This window comes from Ranitomeya imitator, chromosome 1, assembly GCF_032444005.1.
Source record: "Ranitomeya imitator isolate aRanImi1 chromosome 1, aRanImi1.pri, whole genome shotgun sequence".
In the NCBI taxonomy this organism is placed as follows: domain Eukaryota; kingdom Metazoa; phylum Chordata; class Amphibia; order Anura; family Dendrobatidae; genus Ranitomeya; species Ranitomeya imitator.
This window is the reverse complement of record NC_091282.1, coordinates 1,118,322,050-1,118,347,020: the sequence shown is the minus strand read 5'-3', so window position 1 is coordinate 1,118,347,020 and position 24,971 is coordinate 1,118,322,050. Positions and strand designations below refer to the sequence as shown.

The 24,971-nt window shown below is 41.6% G+C and overlaps 1 protein-coding gene across 2 annotated transcripts in view; it reads left to right on the top strand.

Moving 5' to 3' along the window:
• Positions 1–24,971, top strand: part of TUSC3 (tumor suppressor candidate 3) — a 489,870-nt gene that overhangs the window by 141,552 nt on the left and 323,347 nt on the right. For both annotated transcript variants that reach the window (XM_069744425.1, XM_069744426.1), the window contains exon 2: positions 23,596–23,765. In XM_069744425.1, coding sequence (XP_069600526.1) covers positions 23,596–23,765 — 170 coding nt within the window. The remainder of the gene's footprint in view (positions 1–23,595; positions 23,766–24,971) is intronic.

The window sequence follows — 24,971 nt, the reverse complement described above, 5'->3', positions numbered from 1 at the left end:
TGCACAAAAATGGTATCATTAAAAACGTCAGCTCGGCACGCAAAAAATAAGCCCTCAACCGACCCCAGATCATGAAAAAATGGAGACGCTACGGATATCGGAAAATGGCGCATTTTTTTTTTTTTTTAGCAAAGTTTGGCATTTTTTTTCACCACTTAGATAAAAGAGAACCTAGTGTCTATGAACTCGTAATCACCTGTAGAATCATAATATCAGGTCAGTTTTAGCATTTAGTGAACCTAGTAAACAAGCCAAACAAAAAATAAGTGTGGGATTGCACTTTTTTTGCAATTTCACCGCACTTGGAATTTTTATCCCGATTTCTAGTACACGACATGGTAAAACCAATGATGTCATTCAAAAGTACAACTTGCTTCACAAAAAATAAGCCCTCACATAGACATATTGACGGACAAATAAAAAAGTTATGGCTCTGGGAAGGAGGGGAGCGAAAAACCAACACGGAAAAACGGAAAATCCCAAGGTCATGAATGGGTTAATGAAAAGATATCATAAACATAGTTGGAACTATAAAGAGAAGCCCCCACAACAGTGTACGTTTCGCCTCAGCTTTCTCTGTGAGTGATCACCCCTTCAGAAAGCTCAGGCGAAACATATGTCGGTCGGAACGGGGGCTTCTCTTAGTAGTTCCAACTATGTTTGTGATATCTTGTCACTATTATTATAATTTTTTTTATGTGTATGTACCGGTCTGGTTAATTATGTTTAGGATGTGTTAGTATACACTGCTAACACTATGTAAATACCATGATTATATTCCATTGTATGCTAAGTATTTTTTATGCCATGTTCATCACAATATAATATGCTGTTGACCTGCCTTTAGATGTGGCTCCATATCTGATGTAGTTCTCACAATCTTCTGTGTAGCGCCCATCTTTCTATGTTTTTATGACATGTTAAATAAAACTATTGTGAGGCAGTGACTGGTGTGATTTGCGAGGGTCGCTATGTGTCCCCCAGGATGCGCTCAGAAGGGTATTAGATCTGCTGGAGTGCCTGGTGGTCACAGCGGGTTGCCTGTGAGTCACGAGGCAGAGTAAAAGCAAGCTTGAACCTGGCCAAGTTATTTGACCAAGGAATTGTTCGGGAAAACCCGGTATGGAATTTTATTTGTGAAACGGACTGCAGGAAGGTAGTGGGGCTGGTCTGTTTCCTCCAGGCCCGATCTTAAAAGTGGCCCATGGCCACAGAGTCCAGTTTAGGGAAAAAGAACCCTGCAGGAAGGGTCTGCTTGTGGCAGTTTGGAGTTGGCAACCTGTGGAGCAGTCGGCTCTGCAGAAGCTCCGTCTGTGTGAGGAAACACAGGACCAGCAGAGAACGAACTCCTGGCACCTCGCAGCATGATATGGCGGTGCAGTTGCCCTTGGCAACCAGACATTTATGAACTGTCTTGTTTCCCGGCTGCGATCCAGAGGATACCATGTTCTCTACACTGCGTGAGTGTGGACAAATTAAACACGTTTTGCTGTGAACTGTTCCTCTGGTCCCTGTCTGTCACACTGACCCTACACTATATTTATGGTCTCAGATTAGGTGGCTTCACATTTCCACATTTCAATTTCTGTGTATGGACTGTGATTTCTTGACTGGCCATAGGTTAACTCCCAATTATATATTATAAAGCTGTTTGCTCCCGTCCATAGACCCCAAGTCAGCCATGAAATCAAGGATTGTGCACGGATCACGAAAGGTGGACATGTCATGCCGGTCTCACGCAGTTCCTTAGTTCATACAGTAAGTGTTGGCCACAAGGAAGGCGCTACTGTAATTCTATTAAGATGGTAGAAACTAATAGACAATGTTTGGTGGTAAAAATGTTGATAACGCGAAACAAGTAGCAGAACTTGAAAGTGCTGACTGTAGCGGGTGTTCAGCATCTGCCGACAATTTGTCATGAAACGTACACACACTGGAAATACATTTGTAACACTAACTATCTAGCGTTTAACATACTCGCTGGAGTGCTGAGCTCTTCCGCAATATGTTGCCTAATCAATGTTGACTGCTTTTACCGCCATCAGCAAATGACAGCATAGCACTCACTAATCTAAAGTGACGTTTTGCCTGCCAGAGATTTACAGTAAATTGAGAATTGTTTTTATCACTGGACTTAAAATTACCAATTGTAGGCTTTCCCTTGAGTGTGTTTTCAGGAGTGGAAGAATATATTTTGAATATTTGTAAAACACCGTTTCCGTCAGACAACCTGCTCCGGCTAGGCGATGCGGACATTTCTCCGTGATGTAAAAATGCAGCAGTTTATACACAGGACTCAGACACAGGGTTTATTGTAATTGTGTTTTCTGGCTGAATGGAAAAGTATGAACACAAATGTGCATCAGAGTCCGTAATCTGCGAGTTTACCAATTGATGATGATGAGGTGACTCCTTTAATGCAAAGTGCTTGTAAAAGTCAGCAGATCTGTAGGTCACCTCTTATTGAAAATTCTCCTTTCTCAAGATCTGAAGATTTATAATTCTATACTTTACTGCTGGTAGCCCCGGATATCAGACACCTCAGCAGTCTATCAGAGTTGTCCAGTTGCCTAGATAAGGAAGGAGGAGTACTTAAAATCTATGGAGCTTGCAAGCGCTGCACTAAAACTGGCCTCCTCACTGGATCCAGCCAGCTGCAGTGCCTCTGTGCTCCTCCGCTGTTGCACAGCCAAAGCTGCCTCTGCTTGCAGTATAGGAGAGGGCACAGTTTGGGCTTATGGTTAAACCGTGCTGTTGGTATAAAGTGTTAATCTAGAGCACACCGCCTCTTTTAATAACCCTTGTAGCGTTTCCCTTCGGGTCTTGGGGGACACTCGCTTGGCACGGGAATAACGCATACAGGCTCGGTTTTCTTACAAAACACAGTCTCTTAGTTTTATTTCACATTCACAGAAACAACATCTTCAGGAACTTGACAACAGCATGAACACCGACTGTACATATTCAGCTTTATCACAGTACCTCACTGATCCTGATCAGCATAACACACGGTTTTCAGACCGTTACCCGTTGGCAACCTACACGGGTCCCTGGACACCTCTTGGCCCCAGAGGTGCCCCAGACACGATGTCTCTCTTTCTTTCACTCTGACCACGGTCAGTTCAACATGGATCTCCATCCGTTACCTGTTGGTGCTGCGCAGGTTCTCGGATACCTCTCTTCCTTAGAGGCATCCCACAGACGTTTTAACTCTTTTACTCTGACCCCGGTCAGTACAACATGGATTGCCTTCCGTTACCTGTTGTCGCTGTACAGGTTCTCGGATACCTCTCTTCCTTAGAGGCATCCTTCCGACATTCTCACTATGACCCCGGTCAGTACAACACGGATCTCCATCCATTCCACAGTCTGGTCTGTGCGAGGGCCTGAGCCCCCCACCATGTGCTCTTCAGGGAGACGACACTCCCAGCAAATGGGGCTTTTCAGGACCTTCCAGCACAGACCATTCAGGTCCACACTCAGAGACCATGTGACTAAACCACAGTCACATTATATAGTTGTAACCACTCCCCTAGATGGGAGTGTGTGGGGCTAGTTTGATCCTCCCTCTCTCAGAACTAGCCCTGCCAGCCTCCCTAGTTAAACAACGCACTTCACTTGTAGGACTACAGGTCCCAGGACATCCTTACTTCAGGCTGACAGTGCAGAGTATCTTCCTCTGCGACACGCATACGGGCCATTCACACTAATGCCGGACTTTGACTCATCACCACAGTTATATCTGCGATTGCCATCAATTCCCATGGCCACCATATGCCTCTATGCGCACTCTGGGTAGCTCATACAGCACCCCCTACCTATAAAGCTACGTTCACATTAGCGTTGCGCGCCGGTGAGTCGGCGACGCAACGCACGACGCACAAAAAACGCGCGCAAAACGCGCGCAAAAACGCTGCGTTTTGCGACGCGTGCGTCGTTTTTTGACGAAAATCGGACGCACGAAAAATGCAACTTGTTGCATTTTCTTGTGTCCGACGCTAGCGTCGGAAACGACGCACGTGTCGAAAAACGCAACCAAAAAAACGCATGCGTCCCCTATGTTAAACATAGGGGCGCGTCGCCGCTGCGTCGCCGACGCAACAGCGACGCACATTAGCGGAACGCTAATGTGAACGTAGCCTTACATAGGTCACTATGTCACTATTATATTTTTGTCACATTGTAATAATGGAAGTTGGTTTCAGAAATTAGCGGTATAATTGAGAACTACATCTTAGCTGCCATTTTGGAACAAGGTGGGAACAACAAGAGTTGTGTTAATGTCAATGAAAAAAAATTGTACTACAATTTTGGTTCTTGCTTATGATCAGAAAAGCTATCAAATCAAATAGTAAATACTACGCTCCTAAATTAAACTAGGGAAGTCCATTGTAAGAAAATTGAACTGGATCTTACAATAATATAAACGAGTGCACGTGGCTAGGAATTGTCAGATTTATTCATATAATACCACTATTCTTCTGTGTAAGCATCACAGATGCTTTGATGAGTGAAAAATCAGGGATCTTTCTTGTATCTCACCCAGAGACTACTTTCCCATGATTGGAAGCCTAGCTATCCCTGCATTTCACGTAGATCAAAAAGCTACGCTGTGTCCATTCCAGCTATTGGGGCAATTATCAAGTAGGGCTAGTTAGTTAAAGAGGACTTTTCTCCAAATTCTTCATGTTGAGCTAGATACATGATGTAATAATGGCTGCACGGTGTATTAAATTATATATTTTTTTATTTTGCCTCTCTGTTATGGAGATATTAGCCATCAAAGTATTTGATACGTAATGAGTTAACTTTTAAGTCCAAGTGGGTGTTATCATATAGTTTTCACTGGGGAAGTTTACTACTTCTCCTGGTGTGATGCTGACCAGCACAACAGAAAAAGAACCCACCACCACCACCACCACCACCACCATAACTTGGAGCAGGTTTCTCAGTGTATGAGATGTAATCACACTTACTGTATGATTACTGTCCTCTTGCGTCTTGCAATCACTCTGTAGTGAGATCAGGGCTGTCGTTATGTCTCACACAGGAGCAGTCTCTACAGCTCACACAAGGGAAGCCAAGGAATGACACCCTGCTCTGATCTCACTGCTGAGGAATTAGAAGTTGAGCACAACAGACCTACAGTGGGGAAAATAAGTATTTGATACACTTCCGATTTTCCACGTTTTCTCACCTACAAAGAACGGAGAAGTCTGTGATTTTTATCATAGGTGCACTTCAACTGTGAGAGACAGCATCTTAAAAAAAATCACACTGTATGATTTTTACATAATTTGCATTGAAATAAGTATTTGATGCAAGAGAAGAACAAAAACCTTTGTTTGCAAGTAGAGAGGTCAGACATTTCCTGTAGTTCTTGACCAAGTTTGCCCACACTGCAGCAGAGATTTTGGCCCACTCCTCTATATAGAGCTCCAGATCTTTCAGGTTTCGGGGATGTTGCTGGACAACATTGAGTTTCAGCTCCCTCCATAGATTTTCTATCTAGTTCAGTTCTGGAGACTGGCTAGACCACTCCAGGACCTTGAAATGCTTCTTATGGAGCCACTCCTTAGTTGCCCTGGCTGTGTGTTTCTGGTCATTATCATGCTGGAAGACCCAGCCACGACAAAGCCTTCAATGCTCTTACTGAGGGAAGGAGGTTGTTGGCCAAAATTTCGTGATTCATGACCACATCCATCCTCCCTTCAATACAGTGCAGTTGTCCTGTCCCCTTTGCAGAAAAGCACCCCTAAAGTATAATGTTTCCCTTTTCATGTTTCACGGTTGTGACGGTGTTCTTTGGGTTGTACTAATCTTTCTTCTTGCTCCAAACACAGCGATTGGAGTTGATATCAAAAAGTTCTATTTTTCTATTTCATCTGACGACATGACCTTCTCCCATGCCTCCTCTGGATCATCCAGATGGTTAGTAGCGAACGTGAAACAGGCCTGGACATGTGCTGGGGTGAGCAAGGGGAGCTTGCGGACCCTGCATGATTTTAATCCATGATGGAGTTGTGTGTTATTAACAGTAATGTTTGAGACTGTGGTTCCAGCTCTCTTCAGGTCATTTACAAGGTCCTCCTATGTAGTTCTGGGTGGATTCCTCACCTGTCTCATAATCATCCTTATCCCACGAGTGAGATATTGCATGGGGCCCAGACCAAGGAAGATTGACAGTCATCTTGTGTTTCTTCCATTCTCTAATAATTGTGCCAACAGTTGTCTTCTCACCAGTCTGCTTGTTTATTGTCCTGTAGCCCATCTCAGGACATCTTCTTTGGTCTTGGCAATGGTGGAGAGGTTGGATTGTGTGGTCAGGTGTCTTTTATACAGATAACGAGTTCATTCACACAGGTGCAATTAATACAGGTAATGAGTGTAGAGTAGGGTGGCTTCTTAAAGAAAAACTATTCAAACTAGCCGGGAGAGACAAAGTAAGCTAAAACATAACTTTTAATGTGTGTTTAAAAAAAACAAACAGAAAAAAACCAATGGATAAATCAAGACAAACAGACCAAAAGTGATAAAGTGCAAAGTGCTAAAAGTTACCAGTGCTCAGTAATAAATGGTTTGATCTCCCTGCTTTTCTGCAGGTATGCAGGAGCCCAGATGGCTATATACCCCAGAGGGGAGAATGGGAGAGTGTCTGATATCCCATGCCGTGCCCCTGTAGTGCTCCTACCCTTACAAGGGCAGTCCCCAAGTAAGGTTACTAAATTGTACCCACCAAGTCATGTATATTCTCCCAATACAGGTAATGAGTGCAGAAGAGGAGGGCTTCTTAAAGAAAAACTAACAGGTCTGTGAGGGCCAAAATTCTTGCTGGTTGGTAGGTGATCAAATACTTATTTCATGCAATAACATGCAAATTAATGATTTAAAAATCATATCATGTGATTTTATGGTTTTTATTTTTAGATTCTTATCTGTCACAGTTGAAGTGTATTTCTGATAAAAATTACAGATCTCCCCATTTTTTTTTAGGGGGGGGGGGGAACTTGCAAAGTCAGCAGTGTGTCAAATAGTTATTTTCCCCACTGTATGTGTGATTGCTGTCACATCTTTGAACAGTCTGTTTGAGGAAAGGGGCTGTAATGTAGAGGTGACAGTGCTAGGGGAAGGAGAGAGCTGATAAAATGGACTGTAATGTGACACCGCTAAACTTAGCTGCGCTGCCCCTATTCCCACAGATACAGTGGCTTGCAAACATATTCACCCCCCTTGGCTTTTCCCTATTTTTTTACATTACAAAATGTGTTTAAATATTTTTCTAACTTGATTTGTTTGTTATGCATCAGCACTAAATAGTGTAAGTTGGTGAAGTGAAATGACATTAATATAGGCATAAAGTCAATTTATGGGATCAAATTACTAAAAATTGGCATGTGCATATGGCACTGGCATGAGTCTATTGATTGACAGCTTTCACTCTGTACTCTGCATTGGGAGATACAGCAGCTGTCAATCAGAGCCGGAGCCACAACTCCTAAATATCAGTGATCAGTACCGTGCTCAAACAATAGAGAGGACTCTATGGATGCTGAAAATGACCAAGGATTTCCTGTAAATGGGTACATGATATAAGATGTGTATCTCTCTGTTTCTCTTTATCTCTTTCCTCTCTTACACTTTGCCTTTCTCTCTTTACCTCCCCATCTCTTAATCCATTTGTCTCACAATCAAATTATCATTCTCTTTCTCTCTCTATCTCTCTCATTCAGTTTATTTCACTTTCTCAAGCCAACATGACAACATTTATCGATAATATTGTTCATCCCTCTGTGTTTGCTTGAATTATCAACTTTTGCCACCCTTGAGGACTCGCCAGGAAATTAAACATTTACTGTGAGATGATCTTCCAGGTCCAGGAATTCCATCTCAGGGCTTATTCAGACACATAGGTTTCATGTACAAGTGCTATAAGGCTATGTGCGCACGTTGCAGATTTGCTTCTGTAAAAATCAGTTGAAAATCCACACGGTTTTTATGTGGATTTAATGCAGAATTGATGCAGATTTTCATGCGGATTTTCTTAGGATTTTGTAAATCCATGGAGCTAAATAAAGATATATTATTAAAAAAAAAAAAAGAATTTGATGTAATTTTCTTGTTCATCCTCTTTAGCCAGATACTTTCATTAATATTAAATAAAGACACACACACACACACACACACACACACACACACACACACACACACACACACACACACACACACACACCAGGAGCATTAACGTAATTAACCTACATATGCTGTAACAAAAAAGCAACTGTCAGAAATATGTGTGAAAAGCAATATTTGTTTATTTTAAAAATTCTTTTTTTTAAAAAATTGCGTGGGCTCCTGTATAATTTTAAAAACCAGCAGAGGGAAAGCTGACGGCTAAGGGCTGATGTTCATATTCTGGGAAAGAGCCTATAGCCATTAAGGTTCCCAGGCTATTAATATCAGCTCACAGCTGTTTGCTTAGCCTTTACTGGCTAGTTTACAGGGGAATCTCAGAAAAAAATTGACATGGTGTCCCCCTATAAAATCAAACCGGCAAAGGCTAAGCAGACAGCTGCAGGATGATATTATTAGCCTGAGAAGGGGCCATGGATATTGGCAACCCCCAGGCTAAAAAGATTAAAAAGATTAGCTTTCAGCCATCCCAGAAATGGCGCATCTTGCAAATATAAGTGAATATAATATATATATTCCCTTGAACTTTGCCTCGCTCTTCCCACTTGCCCTGTATTGGTGGCAAGTGGGGTTCATATTGTTACCTTTGTGGGGTTGATGTCACCTTTTACTTGTCAGGTGACATCAAGCCCACAGCTTAGCAATGGAGAGGCATCTATAAGAACTCTCCATTACTAACCCCATAGTTACATGGTAAATAAATTTCCATGTGCTGCCCCTTTTTACTTAACTACTTTACTTAACATGGTAAATAAAGACACAGCCAGAATAAAGTCCTTTATTTGAAATAATCACTCGGACTCCTTTATTGAATCTTAATTTACCATACTTACTGAACGCCTAATCTCCGACGCCCTTGTCTCCTGCAACAAAAATAAAATAATAAACCAACATATAATACTCCCTGTCCGCCGTAGTCCATTACCGAGTGTCCCATGGCGATCTCACGTGTAGAACAGGCACATCGGGAGATGTGATTGCTCTACCCGGCCTCAGGCGATACACTGACAGGAGATAATCGCTCCCACAGTGTATCACTGAGAGTTCACCAGAGTTCATCAGCTCCGGTGCTCTCACTTACGGCACCACTGCGTGTGAGAATTTTCTCATGCAGAGGTGCCGCAAGTGAGAGGACCGGAGCTCATCAGCTGATGAACTCCGGTGAATTCTCGCGGCAGCTCAGTAATACACTGCGGGAGCGATTACCTCCTGTCAGTGTATCACCGGAGGCCGAGTAGAGCGGTCACATCTCCCGATGTGACTGTGCTACACCCGTTCTGGGACACTTCCTATTAAATGGACTATGGTGGACAGGAATTTGGTTTATTATTTTTGATTGTTTGCAGGAGACGCTGGCGTCAGGGATTAGGCGTTTGGTGAGTATGTATATTGTATGTAATTCTGTAAATGTTTTTATATTTTTTTACAATTCAACACATGTGCCGGATGATGGGACTGCTCTCCAATCATCACTGTTATATGTTACAGCAGACATATCCGGATGGGAGTAGTAGTCCCATCAGATGATGCCTGGGTACACACACACACACAGACACACACACACACACAGACACACACAGACACCCAAAGGCAGACAGACAGACATGCACATATTCTCCGCCCACACACTCTTCCTCCTTCTGACATCATTTACTTTCTGCATCGTTTTTGGCACTCAAATCCGCAAACCTTTTTTACACCAGCGGTTTGGCTGCGGATTTGACTGACTCAGTGTAGGTCAATGGGTGCAGAAAATCTGCAGATCCACAAAAAGAATTGATATGCTGCGGAAAATAAAACGCTGCAAGTCAGGACGGAATTTTCTGCAGCATGTGCACACCAATTCTGGATTTCCATTGATTAACCTTGCTTGAGAAATCCTTTGCAGATTTGGTGCAATTCCATGCAGAAAAAACTGCGGATCCGCAACAAATCTGCAACGTGTGCACATAGACTTAGTGTTTTCACTGATTGCATACATGCCTATAATGAGATAATGAGGATTGAGGCTCTTCACATATCTGTGATTTTTTGACCACCATGCTGGATCAAGGGCATAGAATTCATGGACTTTTCGATTGTCTTCTCGTGTAGTTAGTGCTCGCCTACACTGGCGTAAGTTCTCTCATGCAAGCCTATTAATCTGGCTGATTATGCTAATGTCACTCGGCTCAAACTCCGTCAGAATTTGATCCAATGTCATCTGTGTGTGATCAGATGTGCTCGCATGAGAGAATCATATCACAGGTGCGGAGAAGACGGAAAACTTAATTTCTCCATTCTCTGTGTCCGTGTAAATCGGACAGCACTCGGATGACATCCGAGTGCAGTCCGATGTTACGCACACACCCAAAGACTTGTATGGGTGCGACTAAACCAAATATCGGAGCCACTCGCATATTGCTGCAATTTTTTTTTTCCTGTACAGAATCGGCATGAGAAAATAATTGCAGATCTGCATTACCCCGTAGAATAACACTGGGCCGAGTGCTATCCTATAAAACATCACATAGCACTCGGCCATGTTATAGTCTTGTGTGAGCGAGCCTTTAGCAGTCACTGCCTCGGCCTAAAAAGTCAGAATAGCCTTTAAAAAAACCCTACCAGCCTGTGATCCCCAATGTTAAATGAACCTTTCATGGGCGTTACTCAACAAGCATCATTAAATGTAATGTTTTTCTCCTGGTGTGAAAAGCTTAATTTTTCATTAAAGGAGCACTGGCGAAATCACTCCAGAATCTTCTAAATGCAGAGAAATTGAAATTTCAAGCAAGTGCGTATCCGAAGCCCGAGTGATTCCAGAATGACCAGCTAGTGGCTCGGAATCCAAGCTCTCCATTATCCTGCAAGGCGGCAGAACATAATTAACAGGTTAGCTGTTCGCCTCCCTGAGAGATGAGGGCCTGATTTCATTCTTAGACAATATATTTCCTGCTTCTTTTCTTTTTCTCTGGAGCCATATTACCCAGCTCAGCAGTGACCTTCCATCTGTCATATGTGCTTTTTTCCCCCCAGATTTTCCTGCTTCCATATCATGGTATAAATCAAACAGAATCTCCTCAAAGGGTCTAAAGACCACAATGATGACTTATTACTACTTATGACTTATTACTTACTTAATATAAGCTGCTGTATTTGTCTGCACTTTACATGTTTTGTTATTAATGGAACTAATCCTATTTCAGAGTTTTGAATATGATTTATCTGATTGCTTTACTACAAAAAACAAAACAAAAATCCCATCACATTTCTAGATGGGCTACAGATTGATCATGTGTGAAGATGCCAGTTGGCACATGCTGTCTCCAAAAACCACCATGTAACCAGTGAAAAAAATGGAAGTTACTGCTCAGTCTTCAAATGTCAAATTTCTGGATCAGTTTACAAACAGAACAGGAGCTATGAAATATCTAGTTTTATTTTTTCAGTTATTTTTTTTTTTTATTGTAATTTTTAAATTTTATTTCCAAAGAGGATACATAAAGAGCCCTATATGTGTCACAATCCATTTTTAGATTTGTGGCAGCTCTGGTTCCACTTTTGTTTAAATGTAGCTTTTTTCCTTTTAGTCCATCAGGGGTTAATGTCAGGTTTTCACCCCCACTGGCAATCTGGTGTAACTGCAGTATTGCTGGGTCAGCTGATGTGGTGGTGACCACTAGCACCATCCTTGAAATGGTCACCTGATGCTTCAGCTGGGTGTTGGTGATCGAGTTTCTCTGGAAACCAGCCGATGTGTGAGAAGCTCTCTGGTGCCAGCGTGTATCTGCTGTTTGAGGTCCTGGTGTCGTATCCTACGCTGAGTGGAGCTTGGACTCTGGCTTCAGTGTCATCTGCGTTGTGAAGCTTGGCAGCTGAGTCTGGAAGCTAAGTGCTGTATTTTTACCCTGTCCCTTTGGTGTTTGTCACTGTCCCCTGTGTGGTATTATCTGCAGTGTTGAGGCTAGTGCTCCTTGCCAGCCAGTGCACTAGCCAGGGCAGTCATAGGTGACAGCGAGGGACTTAGGTTTGTGGTGAGGGGGGAAGGACCTGCTTAGAGCGTTAAGGGAGTGCTGGGACAGGCTCAGGTGGCGACCATCCCCCATTTCCCTATCTGTAGGTCCTTCGTCTCCCGAATAGCATCCCGCTGTGTGTATGTTGTGCCGTCCACTGACCGACCACCCGTTGGGTCGCAATACGTGTCATGACAATATGACTAACATCATGTCAGTAGAAGTGGGGTCAACTGAGAGGCGGCAAAAAAGTAATGTACAAACATTGTTAACCTGGGAAAGAGCAATAGTATTGTGATTAGGAAAGAAGAACGTATGATGTGAATGTCGTCAATGTTCGCCCTGTAAGAGGGTATAGTTCCCTCAAGGTATATTTTCCTAGGGTATAGTTCTCTAGAGGGTATATACCCTCAAAGGGGTATAGTTCATACATAGCTTTCAAGATGGAGAAAAACAGATAAGGGCAGAGAACTTCTCGAGAACCAATTGCAGCATCTGTTAGATCGATCTGTTTTCTGACAGATGATTGGACATTGGAAGAGGAACATGATTGCTTTATTCTGCCCCACAGACCCAGACCTGCTGAAATCTGTCCACTTTGCGATCCAACAGCATTGTGATTCCACAGCTTCTCAATAATCCTACACCCTGAGGAGAGTCTTCCCATCAGAGAAATCCTTGACTTTTTTCTTTTCCAAGCTCAGTACATCACTCCGGCACAAGAACTGAGCTCAGAACTAAATATTTTCTATGTAGTATTATAAATAAGCTCGCTACAACGATTCGCAGAACCCTGGTCACGTGGCCTTTGTTAGTAATCCGTGGCCACCAGATGGGAGCATTGTGGACTGCTTCCTACCTGCCATAACCTGTTTTTTAGGCTCCGTGCAATGTCATTGTTGCCGTGTGACTCATATATTATTGCGTCAGGCCTAATAATCTGAAATAGCATCTGGAATTCTGACAGGTGGGAGGTGATTTTCAGGACTCCCGTGTGGCTGGTCACTGTTTACTGATGTTGGTGCTGGACCCGATTCCTGCAAATCATTTTGCTCATCTTCAATTACAAAGTCAAGTTAACCCCTGTTTTTTTCTGTCTGTTCTACCTTGTGAAACTACAACCACTGCAGGTGTGAGGGTAGTCGGTCAACTGTCCGTTCAGATCATACAATGAATCCAGTGATGATACAACAAAGTCAAGAGGGAGAATACAGGCTGACATTGAGTGCTCATCGGTGACATTTCTTCAGAGCCTTTCATTCTTTTCTCCATTAATCCCAAACCTCTATGGCCGTGGTCAGTGTTTTGAGAACTTGCAGCCAATGACGTCTTAATTTTCCTGCTGATCCTGATCCTTTATATTTATTATATTCGCTAATTATCCTCACTGTCCCCATTGGGTCTTGAAATCTATATTCCATATCAGTATTTCTTTTAGAGTCCTCTATATGAAGATAAAATCTTTAGTGCCTCACAAATATATTAATGGTATATACACTGTGCTGCTAATTACAAATTGAGTGGAATTAAAGGGAACCTGTCACCCCCAAAATCGATGGAGAGGCAAGCTCACCGTCATCAGGGGCTTATCTACAGCATTCTGTTATGCTGTAGATAAGCCCTCGATGTATCCTGAAAGAGGAGAAAAAGAGGTTAGATTATACTCACCCAGGGGTGGTCCCGCTGCGGTCTGGTCAAATGGGTGTCTCAGGTCCGCTCCGGCGCCTCCCATCTTCATTCCAAAACATCTTCTTCTGGTCTTCACGCCGCGGCTCCGGTGCAGGCCTACTTTGTTTGCCCTGTTGAGGGCAGATCAAAGTACTGCAGTGCGCAGGCGCCGGGGAAGGGCAGAGAGGTCCAGCGCCTGTACACTGCAGTACTTTGATCTGCCCTCAACAGGGCAAACAAAGTAGGCCTGCACCGGAGCCACGTTTTTCTACCTCCAAAACAGGTGGAAGTGTGCATTATGATGGGAGCTCTTCTGTCTGTATAGAATCAAATTGCCTAAGGCAAAAAATTCCTAACTTAAAACTATTAAAATGTAGCTTTTATTCACACTATTTAAGAGGACTAACAAATTAAAAATTGCAAAGGTCAGTATGTGGTTCAGACGAACTAGGGGATAATACCAATCATCTTTTATATCATTTATAGTCGCCACTCTATGAGGTATCCTCTAATCGAAATCACTCTTGAGTTTTAAATGTAGCTCACTGTAGCCGCGGACCAACACTATCCAGTGCTACTATATTCATTCAGTATCCACATTCTTGACTAATGCTGTTAATAAGCAACCCTAAGCCTCCCCAACGTGTTTCACCAGACAGCTTGCATCATCAGGGGACTGAGGCTACAGTTATAGATATTGTTATAACCTCAATCCCCTGATGACACCAGTTGCCTGGTGAAACTATAAATTATATAAAAGATGGAGATTAGATTCGATTGTATTAAACTATTAGATTTGATTGTATTAACTATACACTGACTTTTTTGAACAGCACAGCTTGAATTGTGTACGAAATGTAATAGTATACACAAAAATTGCCTTAAATAGGCAAATAGAGACCTGTAATTATCCCCTTAATGACCAGAGGTATTTTTGGTTTTGCATTTTCATTTTTTGCTCTCCTTTTTCCCATAGCCATAACTTTTTTTTATTTTTTGGGGGTCAAAATGGCCATGTGAGGGCTTGTTTTTTGTGGGACAAGCTGTACTTTTGAACAACACCATTGGTTCTAACATATTGTGTACTCGAAAGCAGCAAAAAAAGTTAAATTCCATATTTGTTTTTCATTTTGCTTTTTTACTAAGTTCACTAAATGGTAAAACTGACCTGCCAATATGATTCTCCAGGTGATTACGAGTTCATAGACACCAAACATGTCTAGCTTCTTTTTTATCTAAGTGGTGATTCCATTTTTCGTGATCTCAGGTTGGGTGACGGCTTATTTTTTGCGCACCGCGCTGAGTTTTTTAGTGATACCATTTTGGTGCAGATACAATCTTTTTATTGCCCGTTATTGTATTTTAATGCAATGTTGCTGCGACCAAAAAAATGCAATTCTGGCGTTTTGACTTTTTTTCTCGTTACGCCGTTTAGTAATCTGGTTAATTCTTTTTTTATATTGATCGATCGGGTGATTCTGAACCCGGTGATACCAAATACAGTGAGGCAAAAAAGTATTTAGTCAGTCAGCAATAGTGCAAGTTCCACCACTTAAAAAGATGAGAGGCGTCTGTAATTTACATCATAGGTAGACCTCAACTATGGGAGACAAACTGAGAAAAAAAAATCCAGAAAATCACATTGTCTGTTTTTTTAACAATTTATTTGCATATTATGGTGGAAAATAAGTATTTGGTCAGAAACAAAATTTCATCTCAATACTTTGTAATATATCCTTTGTTGGCAATGACAGAGGTCAAACGTTTTCTGTAAGTCTTCACAAGGTTGCCACACACTGTTGTTGGTATGTTGGCCCATTCCTCCATGCAGATCTCCTCTAGAGCAGTGATGTTTTTGGCTTTTCGCTTGACAACACGGACTTTCAACTCCCTCCAAAGGTTTTCTATAGGGTTGAGATCTGGAGACTGGCTAGGCCACTCCAGGACCTTGAAATGCTTCTTACGAAGCCACTCCTTCGTTGCCCTGGCGGTGTGCTTTGGATCATTGTCATGTTGAAAGACCCAGCCACATTTCATCTTCAATGCCCTTGCTGATGGAAGGAGGTTTGCACTCAAAATCTCACGATACATGGCCCCATTCATTCTTTCATGTACCCGGATCAGTCGTCCTGGCCCCTTTGCAGAGAAACAGCCCCAAAGCATGATGTTTCCACCACCATGCTTTACAGTAGGTATGGTGTTTGATGGATGCAACTCAGTATTCTTTTTCCTCCAAACACGACAAGTTGTGTTTCTACCAAACAGTTCCAGTTTGGTTTCATCAGACCATAGGACATTCTCCCAAAACTCCTCTGGATCATCCAAATGCTCTCTAGCAAACTTCAGATGGGCCCGGACATGTACTGGCTTAAGCAGTGGGACAGGTCTGGCACTGCAGGATCTGAGTCCATGGTGGCGTAGTGTGTTACTTATGGTAGGCCTTGTTACATTGGTCCCAGCTTTCTGCAGTTCATTCACTAGGTCCCCCTGCGTGGTTCTGGGATTTTTGCTCACCGTTCTTGTGATCATTCTGACCCCACGGGGTGGGATTTTGCGTGGAGCCCCAGATCGAGGGAGATTATCAGTGGTCTTGTATGTCTTCCATTTTCTAATTATTGCTCCCGCTGTTGATTTCTTCACTCCAAGCTGGTTGGCTATTGCAGATTCAGTCTTCCCAGCCTGGTGCAGGGCTACAATTTTGTTTCTGGTGTCCTTTAACAGCTCTTTGGCCTTCACCATAGTAGAGTTTGGAGTCAGACTGTTTGAGGGTGTGCACAGGTGTCTTTTTATACTGATAACAAGTTTAAACAGGTGCCATTACTACAGGTAATGAGTGGAGGAAAGAGGAGACTCTTAAAGAAGAAGTTACAGGTCTGTGAGAGCCAAAAATCTTGATTGTTTGTTTCTGACCAAATACTTATTTTCCACCATAATATGCAAATAAATTGTTAAAAAAAACAGACAATGTGATTTTCTGGATTTTTTTTTCTCAGTTTGTCTCCCATAGTTGAGGTCTACCTATGATGTAAATTACAGACGCCTCTCATCTTATTAAGTGGTGGAACTTGCACTATTGCTGACTGACTAAATACTTTTTTGCCCCACTGTATATGTATGTTTGATTTTTTTTGTTTGGTTGTTTGCTTCATTTTGAATGGGGCGAAAGGGGGGGTGATTTGAACTTATTTTTTTGTATTTTGTTTGTATTTTTAAAAACATTTTTTTTTACTTTTGGCATGCTTCAATAGTCTCCATGGGGGAATTGAAGCTGCCATATCCCGATCGGCTCTGCTACATGCCGGCGATGATTAGATCACGTGTATCTAGCAGACTTGCTCTCTTGCTATGAGCATCGACAACTGGGTGGTGCTCATAGTAATCCGGCAGTGACAACCATAGAGATCTGCTGCAGACCTGGTTGTCATGCCAACCCATTGGTGACCTGCGATCATGGGACACAGGCACCGATGGGCGAGATTTCCGGTGCGTTTACTGGAAGCCCGTGTTAAATGCCGCTGTCAGAGTTTGACAGCGACATTTAACTAGTTAACAGCTGCGGATGGGTCGTGATTTCACCCACGGCTATTAAGAGGCACATGTCAGCTGTTTAAAATAGCTGACGTGCTGGAAAAGATGTGGGCTCAGCGCCGGAGCCCGCTTCAAAGGGAGGGAGTCTGTTCTATCATGCCCGAGGGGTTAAAGACTGTAATAAAACATAACTGATTTGGCAAGATTTATTTTGCAAATTATGGTGGAAAATAAGTATTTGGTCACCTTTAAACATGCAAGACTTCTGGCTCTCACAGACCTGTAACATCTTCTTTATGAGGCTCCTCTGTCCTCCAGTCATTACCTGTAGTAATGTCACCTGTTTTAACTTATCAGTTTTAAAGACACCTGTGCACACCCTCAAAAGTCACACTTCAAACTCCGCTATGGTGAAGACCAAAGAGTTGTTGAAGGACATCAGAAACCAATTTTTAGCCCTGCACCAGGCTGAGAAGACTGAATCTGCAATAGGCAAGGAGCTTGGTGTGATGAAATCAACTGTGGGAGCAATAATAAGAAAATGGAAGATATGCAAGACCACTGATAATCTCACTCGATATGGTGATCCACGCAAGATCTCACACTGTGGGGTCAAAATGAATCACAAGAATGGTAAGCAAAAATTTTAGAACCACGCGGGGGGACCTAGTGAATGAGCTGCATAGAGCTGGGACCTCCGTAACAAAGGCTACTATCAGTAACACACTACGCCGCCATGGACTCAGATCCTGCAGTGCCAGATGTGTCCCCTGCTTAAGCCAGTACATGTCCGGGCCCGTCTGAAGTTTGCTAGAGAGCAATTGGATTATCTAGAAGAGTATTGGGAGAATGTCCTATGGTCTGATGAAACCAAAGTAGAACTGTTTGGTGGAAACACCATACAAACTGAAGCATGGGGGTGGCAACATCATGCTTTGGGTCTATCTCTCTGCAAAGGGACCAGGACAACTGATCTGTGTACATGAAACAATGATTGGGGCCATGTAGCATGAGATTTTGAGTTCAAACCTCCTTCCATCAGCAAGGGCATTAAAGATAAAATGTGGATGGTCTTTCAGCATGATAATATTCCCAAGCACACCACCAGGGCAATGAAGGAGTGGCTCCGTAAGAAGGATATGAAGGTCCTGGAGTGGCCTCAGTCTCCAGATCTCAAGCCCATAGAAAACGTGTGGAGGGAGTTGAAAGTCCGTATTGCCCGGCGACAGGCCCAAATCATCACTGCTCTAGAGGAGATCTGCATGGAGGAATGGGCCAACATACCACCAACAGTGTGTGCCAACCTTGTGAAGACTTACAGAAAACTTTTGACCTCTGTCACTGCCAGCAAAGGATATATTACAAAGTATTGAGATGAACTTTTGCTGATTACAAAATGCCACTTAGTGCACCTCCAGATTATAATGGGGTCACCTGTGTATCACTGTTTTATTTGCAGCACATCTGCCAGATTTCTGAAGGCTGAGCTCTGTATAACTGCGCCAACACCACTAATTGCCAGTTTTCTGCCTATGCACAGTCTGCATAGAAAGCTGCCAATTATTGGTGGGAGTGGTGTTAAAGAGAACTTATGAATATAGAGAGCTACATGGCAGCAGGTTTACCAGCACTCTATTGATGATCTCCCACTGATATAACAGTGATGAAAACAACAGAAAGTAGCCCAATAAGTGATTCATCGCTGCAATCCGGGTTTCTATGTTATGCTGTTCTGAGATTAGATGACAATAACTTGGTGACAAATTTTCTTTAAGACACTCTAATTGAGAGTTGGCATTCCTGCTTCTCACCGGTTCTGCTAACCCGCTGGTATTTCAGCAACTGACTTAAGAAACCTGGGGGACCATCTAAATCTCAACACTACTAAAAGGGCCACTCTATTAAGAACTCTTAATTATTACTTGTCTTCTAGAAACTGAATACATCACATTCTTTTTAGTTTATATTTATTGTAGATCATATTTTTATGTCAATGTAATCTCGCAATCTAATTGTTTATTTTCAGCAAAATTGTAGCCTCACAAAAATGAACTTATATAAATGTTTTAAAAAAGATTCTGTATTGTAGAGCTCTGACTAATTAGCGTTCAGGAGCCGAAATTCAGTTTGCTTCCCGCTGCTCCGCTCTGTGATGTTGCACATTTAACGTGTTACCCTGTTGCGTTTTGTCTTGTAAACAAGCTGGAGTGATTGACTTGAATAGTTTTTAAGAATTGTGTTGAGATGAAATTACAGGAAATTCACTAGGACTCTTTGGAATATTCATTCTATCTGCTCATGCAACTCAAAAGTTTAGTAAGCATGGCAAAAAGTGGAAATTAGAAATTAACGTGGAGTGTAATCCGGCGGCTCGGCACGTCTCTAATCAAGGCTGCTTGAGCAATGTGGTGGGAGAAAATACAAATACAGTTCACTAGGAATTGTTTCCATTGGTAAGAATCATATGAAGCTCTTCAGAATATTTCTAGCACTAATGTATAAAATTAAGGAACGCTGCATTTCTATTGAAAATTATATAAAAAAAAAAATCTTAAGTGCTATTTCACGAAGTTCCAAATAAATGTCCTGATATGTCATTTAAATTTAATTTAAATGACCTTTATTCGAGACTACAATCTTGGATTGCATTTTTTTTACAAATAAAATAAAAAATTCAAATATTAGAATACATTCTCCACCTAAAGAAGAATTGTTTTATGACTGGTTACATCCTGTAATGTCTAAAGAGCTGATTGATACATTTTTGTAACTGACCTTGTTCCCAAAATATGAGTTTAAAAAAGTTTTTTTTATCTAAGTTTCCCCTTGAGCCACATGGAAGCATACTTCTGAGTGGGTGTGTACTTTTTTCACCTCTATGTCGCTGGCCAATCGTAAAGCAGGTGGCTTTATAATGGAGGAATATACAGAATTCTCCCATATAGAAGGTCAGACCACAGATTCTCCACGTGAGCCATCCTCACTGCTGACTATTCCTGGTACATGCAGTCAAACCACCTCATGAGACTAAGAAACATCACAGTAGTTATATCATTAGGTCTAATATTAATATATTGTGATCATACAGTCATGGACATTAGAGGGAACAGTCGCAAATACTCATGAACAACTAAGAAAAAACGACAGAAAGTTCCAAAGATAATTTAAATAATCAAAATTAAGTTTATTAGATGACCAGGTGCAGATGGGAAAAAGGAACAACGGGAAGTGTTAAACCCACCAACACATGCTGAGAATAGAATACTCAGGGGACATTATTGGCATTGACAGCACATGCTGCAGGGACATATAGATTCTTATAAAGTGTGATCACATATATATTGCACATTACCCAAATAGTCTAGTGAATCAATATCCTAACTCCTGTAATATGAAGCAATAAAACAGCCACATCAGCTCATGTCATTACCGATAATCAGCCAGGAGTATGTCCACAAGCGTCCTTCCCGACGCGCGTTTCGGCAGTATAGCCTTTCTCGTAAAGCAGGTGGCTTTATAATGGAGGAATATGCAGAATGCTCCCATATAGAAGGTCAGACCACAGATTCTCCGCGTGAGCCATCCTCACTGCTGACTATTCCTGGTACATACAGTGTGGAGACAGGAGGAGCGCAGCAGCAGGAGCTACAGTTCCCCGTGGGAGCTGGTGATGGGCAGTTTGGCTCTTTTTGGTGGGTGGATCATTTGTTTTGCTCGCCAAAAAGAGAAGACTCTTTTGGATCCCAAATGGATCCCTCATAAATAGGTGTTCATCGCAGATGAGCACATATTTCACATAAAATTCACACTGAACACCTACGGGCAGCCAATGAAAGGGAAAAAGTAACCACGACCAGTGAACAATCTCTGCTAAGACCACCTCCGTTTTAGTACAAATTAGCATATAAAGTTTACAAGCCAAAATCTCCACAATGGTAAGAGAAATCAGTAAAAAATACAGATATTCAGATTTTTAAGCCACTTTATCATAAAATGTGGTGAAAGGACCTCTATAAAAAATTATATCTCTTCTATGATTTTAGAATCAGAAGCTTTAATAAAAAATCTGGATGAAAGAAAATGATGTCCAGAGTTTTATTAATCTCCATTCTGTTACAATTTATGTAGGGTGAGAACATGTCTGATGATCTGCATTAGTTTGTATAAGGCTAGCTTCATACCACTGATGCACCCTATGTTCCGTGGCTCCGTCGGGACTTATGTCCAATTACCACACAATTAGATTCCGGCCTATGCGCTGACTGGTGTATTGATAGTGCACACCGACTCCGTCTGCATCATTACTATCATACATCATTTTCAGCCTTCTACACCTAATTGAAGAAGGAAGCACAACAAAGTTTACTACATCTTGGTGCCCACCTCCAGTGCCTCGCCTGAGGAAGCCACCTCCTGTGGCGATACGTATGGGGTCCCCTTTCCCATATTCTGCTTTTTCTATGAGTCTATTTACCTGGAGACTATGCACATGGCCCTTTATTGCACACAGTTATTGCTTATTTTCTTTTATATTGTTTTTCATACTGTGTTATTTTCTGTCTGTACATGTGCATTACACCTTTTCTTCTTTACTGAATACTACTTGACAAAACTTAAGGGTTATTGTTCATTCATATTTATCTTGGATATCCACCACATTTACACGTCTCTATTGATTATCATGCTGGTTATTTGGGGGTGAGATCCCAGTGACAATTTTTGGCCTATGAAACAGGCCAAAATATTATTTTTTTTGTCTATTAGTTCTTAAGTTTAAATAATGTGAATATATAGTTTGTGCAGCAAGTCTTGCACTTGCCTTTCCTGCTCCATTGTTACTTTATAACATGTTTAGCAGATACATGTAGCTTATTTAGTCTTCTGTTGTTTGTGTTTCGTAGTCAGCCTATATTAATCCTTTGCCTCCTCAGCCAGTTCTCATATTTGTACTTTAGTTTTTATCTTCCTTTCATTCAAGAGCCATAGCTTTTTCCCATCAACATAGCCATATGAGGGCTTGATTTTTGCCAGACAAGTTTTGGTTTCGAATGACACCATTCACTTTTCCATAAAGTACATTGTGGGCCATTTATATGGATACACCTAAATAAAATGGGAATGGTTGGTGATATCAGCTTCCTGTTTGTGGCACATTCGTATATGGGAGGGGGAAAACTTTTCAAGATGGGTGGTGACCATGGCGGCCATTTTGAAGTTAGCCATTTTGGATCCAACTTAACCCTCTTCTCATTGGAAAAAATGATGTGACGCATCAAACTTATTGAGAATTTCACAAGACAAACAATGGTGTACTTGGTTTTAAAGTAACTTTCTTCTTTCATGAGTTATTTACAAGTTTATGACCACTTATAAAATGTGTTCAAAGTGCTGCCCATTGTGTTGGATTGTCAATGCAACCCTCTTCTCCCACTCTTGACACGCTGATAGCAACACAGCAGAAGAAATGCCAGCACCGGCTTCCAGTATCCGTAGTTTCTTCTGAAGTCAATGCCTATGCTGTGGAGATACGAGATGTGCAGCATCTGAAACAACTGATGTTGCCAATGTATGATTGCGCTATTGCAGGGTGCAGGCGCCACCATTACACTTCACATGGCACTGTGACGCTGATGGGACGTGGGTTGTATGATAACGAAGACAAGAGGCAGAGATTTCTTCCAGGCACCGCACGCCACAGAGCCTGGAAAAAAAAATCATTAGCATACAGAAATAAAATATGATTTCTTAACACGAAGACCACTAATATGAGGCATACAGGTAAGACTAGTGTAACCATTCTATCACCTGTATGCCCATATTAATAGGTTATATGCATCTCAGGGGATTGTCAAATTCCCTTTTATGTTGAATCTGTTAAAGAACAGTTTATTACAATGAAAAATGAATTTATCCTCCCTACTTGATGCTACTGATATTGATTTGCTACTTTAATTGATCTATATAGACAGAGACTGGTTTTACATGCCTGAAATTGTCTAGGGGATGAAATGATTAGTAAAAACACACAGTTACACTTTCTTTACTGTTTTTTTTTTTCAATTTCTTAGTTTATTTTCTAAAACATATAGAGCTCCAAATCAGTGACAGTATTAATGTTAGTAAATATTAGGACTTATTATTATTTTCTTATTATTTTGTATAGGTTTCATCGTAATGTAACTTTTCAGTTCTCCATTTTGCTATTTTTTTTTTGTAGAATCTCTTAAGTGAAAAAGTGGAGCAGATGATGGAATGGAGCTCCCGGCGATCTGTCATTCGTATGAATGGTGACAAGTTCAGAAGATTTGTTAAGGCACCACCACGTAATTATTCTGTTATCGTGATGTTCACCGCCCTTCAACCTCAGAGACAATGTTCTGTATGTAGGTGAGTAGATTATTCTTGTAAGAAATGTCCTATATGATGACTGGTTATCTATCGCTCAGTATTTATGTGTCGTTATTACACGTAATGTAACTGATGTAAAGTCCTAGAAGTCCTCATTGACTATCGTGCGTTATCTAACATCTGTCTTCTGCGCTTTGAGCCATCTAAAATCTTGCTTCTGTATTTTCATTATTGCCTTTTTTTACATTCTCATGATAAAGGATCTGTCTACAGAATTATTACATCTGAGTCGTTTGACCATTTGATCATTTATATTCTGATTTTCCAACTCCAAATTGTATACACTTGAATGTTTATTGGATGGAGCGGATCATGTGATATATATTTGTGTAATGAAGAGGGTGCGACATAAGGATACACCACCCTTTATCAAGGTGTGCAGAATTATTAAACAGTTTGTTTTCCTCAGGAAGTAATCCAAAAGACAGATTTGGCTAACTATGAAAAGTCAAAAATTGTTACAAGTCTTGCATAGCAATTCAGTTGCAATTGATAAGATATTGGGGTGTGATCATAGAAGAAACAGTCAACAGGGTTGTTGAGAAAAAAAGACAGTCATTAACTGCCAAAGATTTGAGAGGAATCAAAAGGGAAGCTACGAGAAAGTATTGAGGTGTTGGTTGTTTGATGAGGCATTTGAAGTGTTGTTCAGAAGACTGTTGCTTGGTGATTTGTTTGTGTTCAAAGCCTCATCCAATCCTATTTGGTTCTTCCTTCCTTTACTTGCCACTGTTCCACGTTGTTTTTAAGTGCATATTTGTATGATTGTCATTTTCATTTATCCCTGTACATCTTCCCTTGTTAGTCTGGTTTATGTATTCCTATAAACTACAACTCCCCAGAGGACACATAAGTACTGATTTATGAGCTCAGCAAGGCACAAAGCCCTGGTGTCTTCACCTTCAAAAGTAATCCGTGGAGCAGGGATAGTTAGGGTGCCCCTAACTGTAGCGATAAGGAAGCAGCCCATGGCCCTGGAATATCTTGCAACAGTGCCAAGACAGGTAAACTAAGGAAGACATTAGAGCATGAGAAAAGAAAACCGATTGAATTGAAAAATGCACAATAAAAGAAAAGGGTGTAAACAGGAGGGAATTGTCATGTCTAGGGTTGAGCGACTTTTACTTTTTTAGGGTCGAGTCAGGTTTTGCAAACTCGACTATCTCTAAAGTTGAGTCGAGTGAA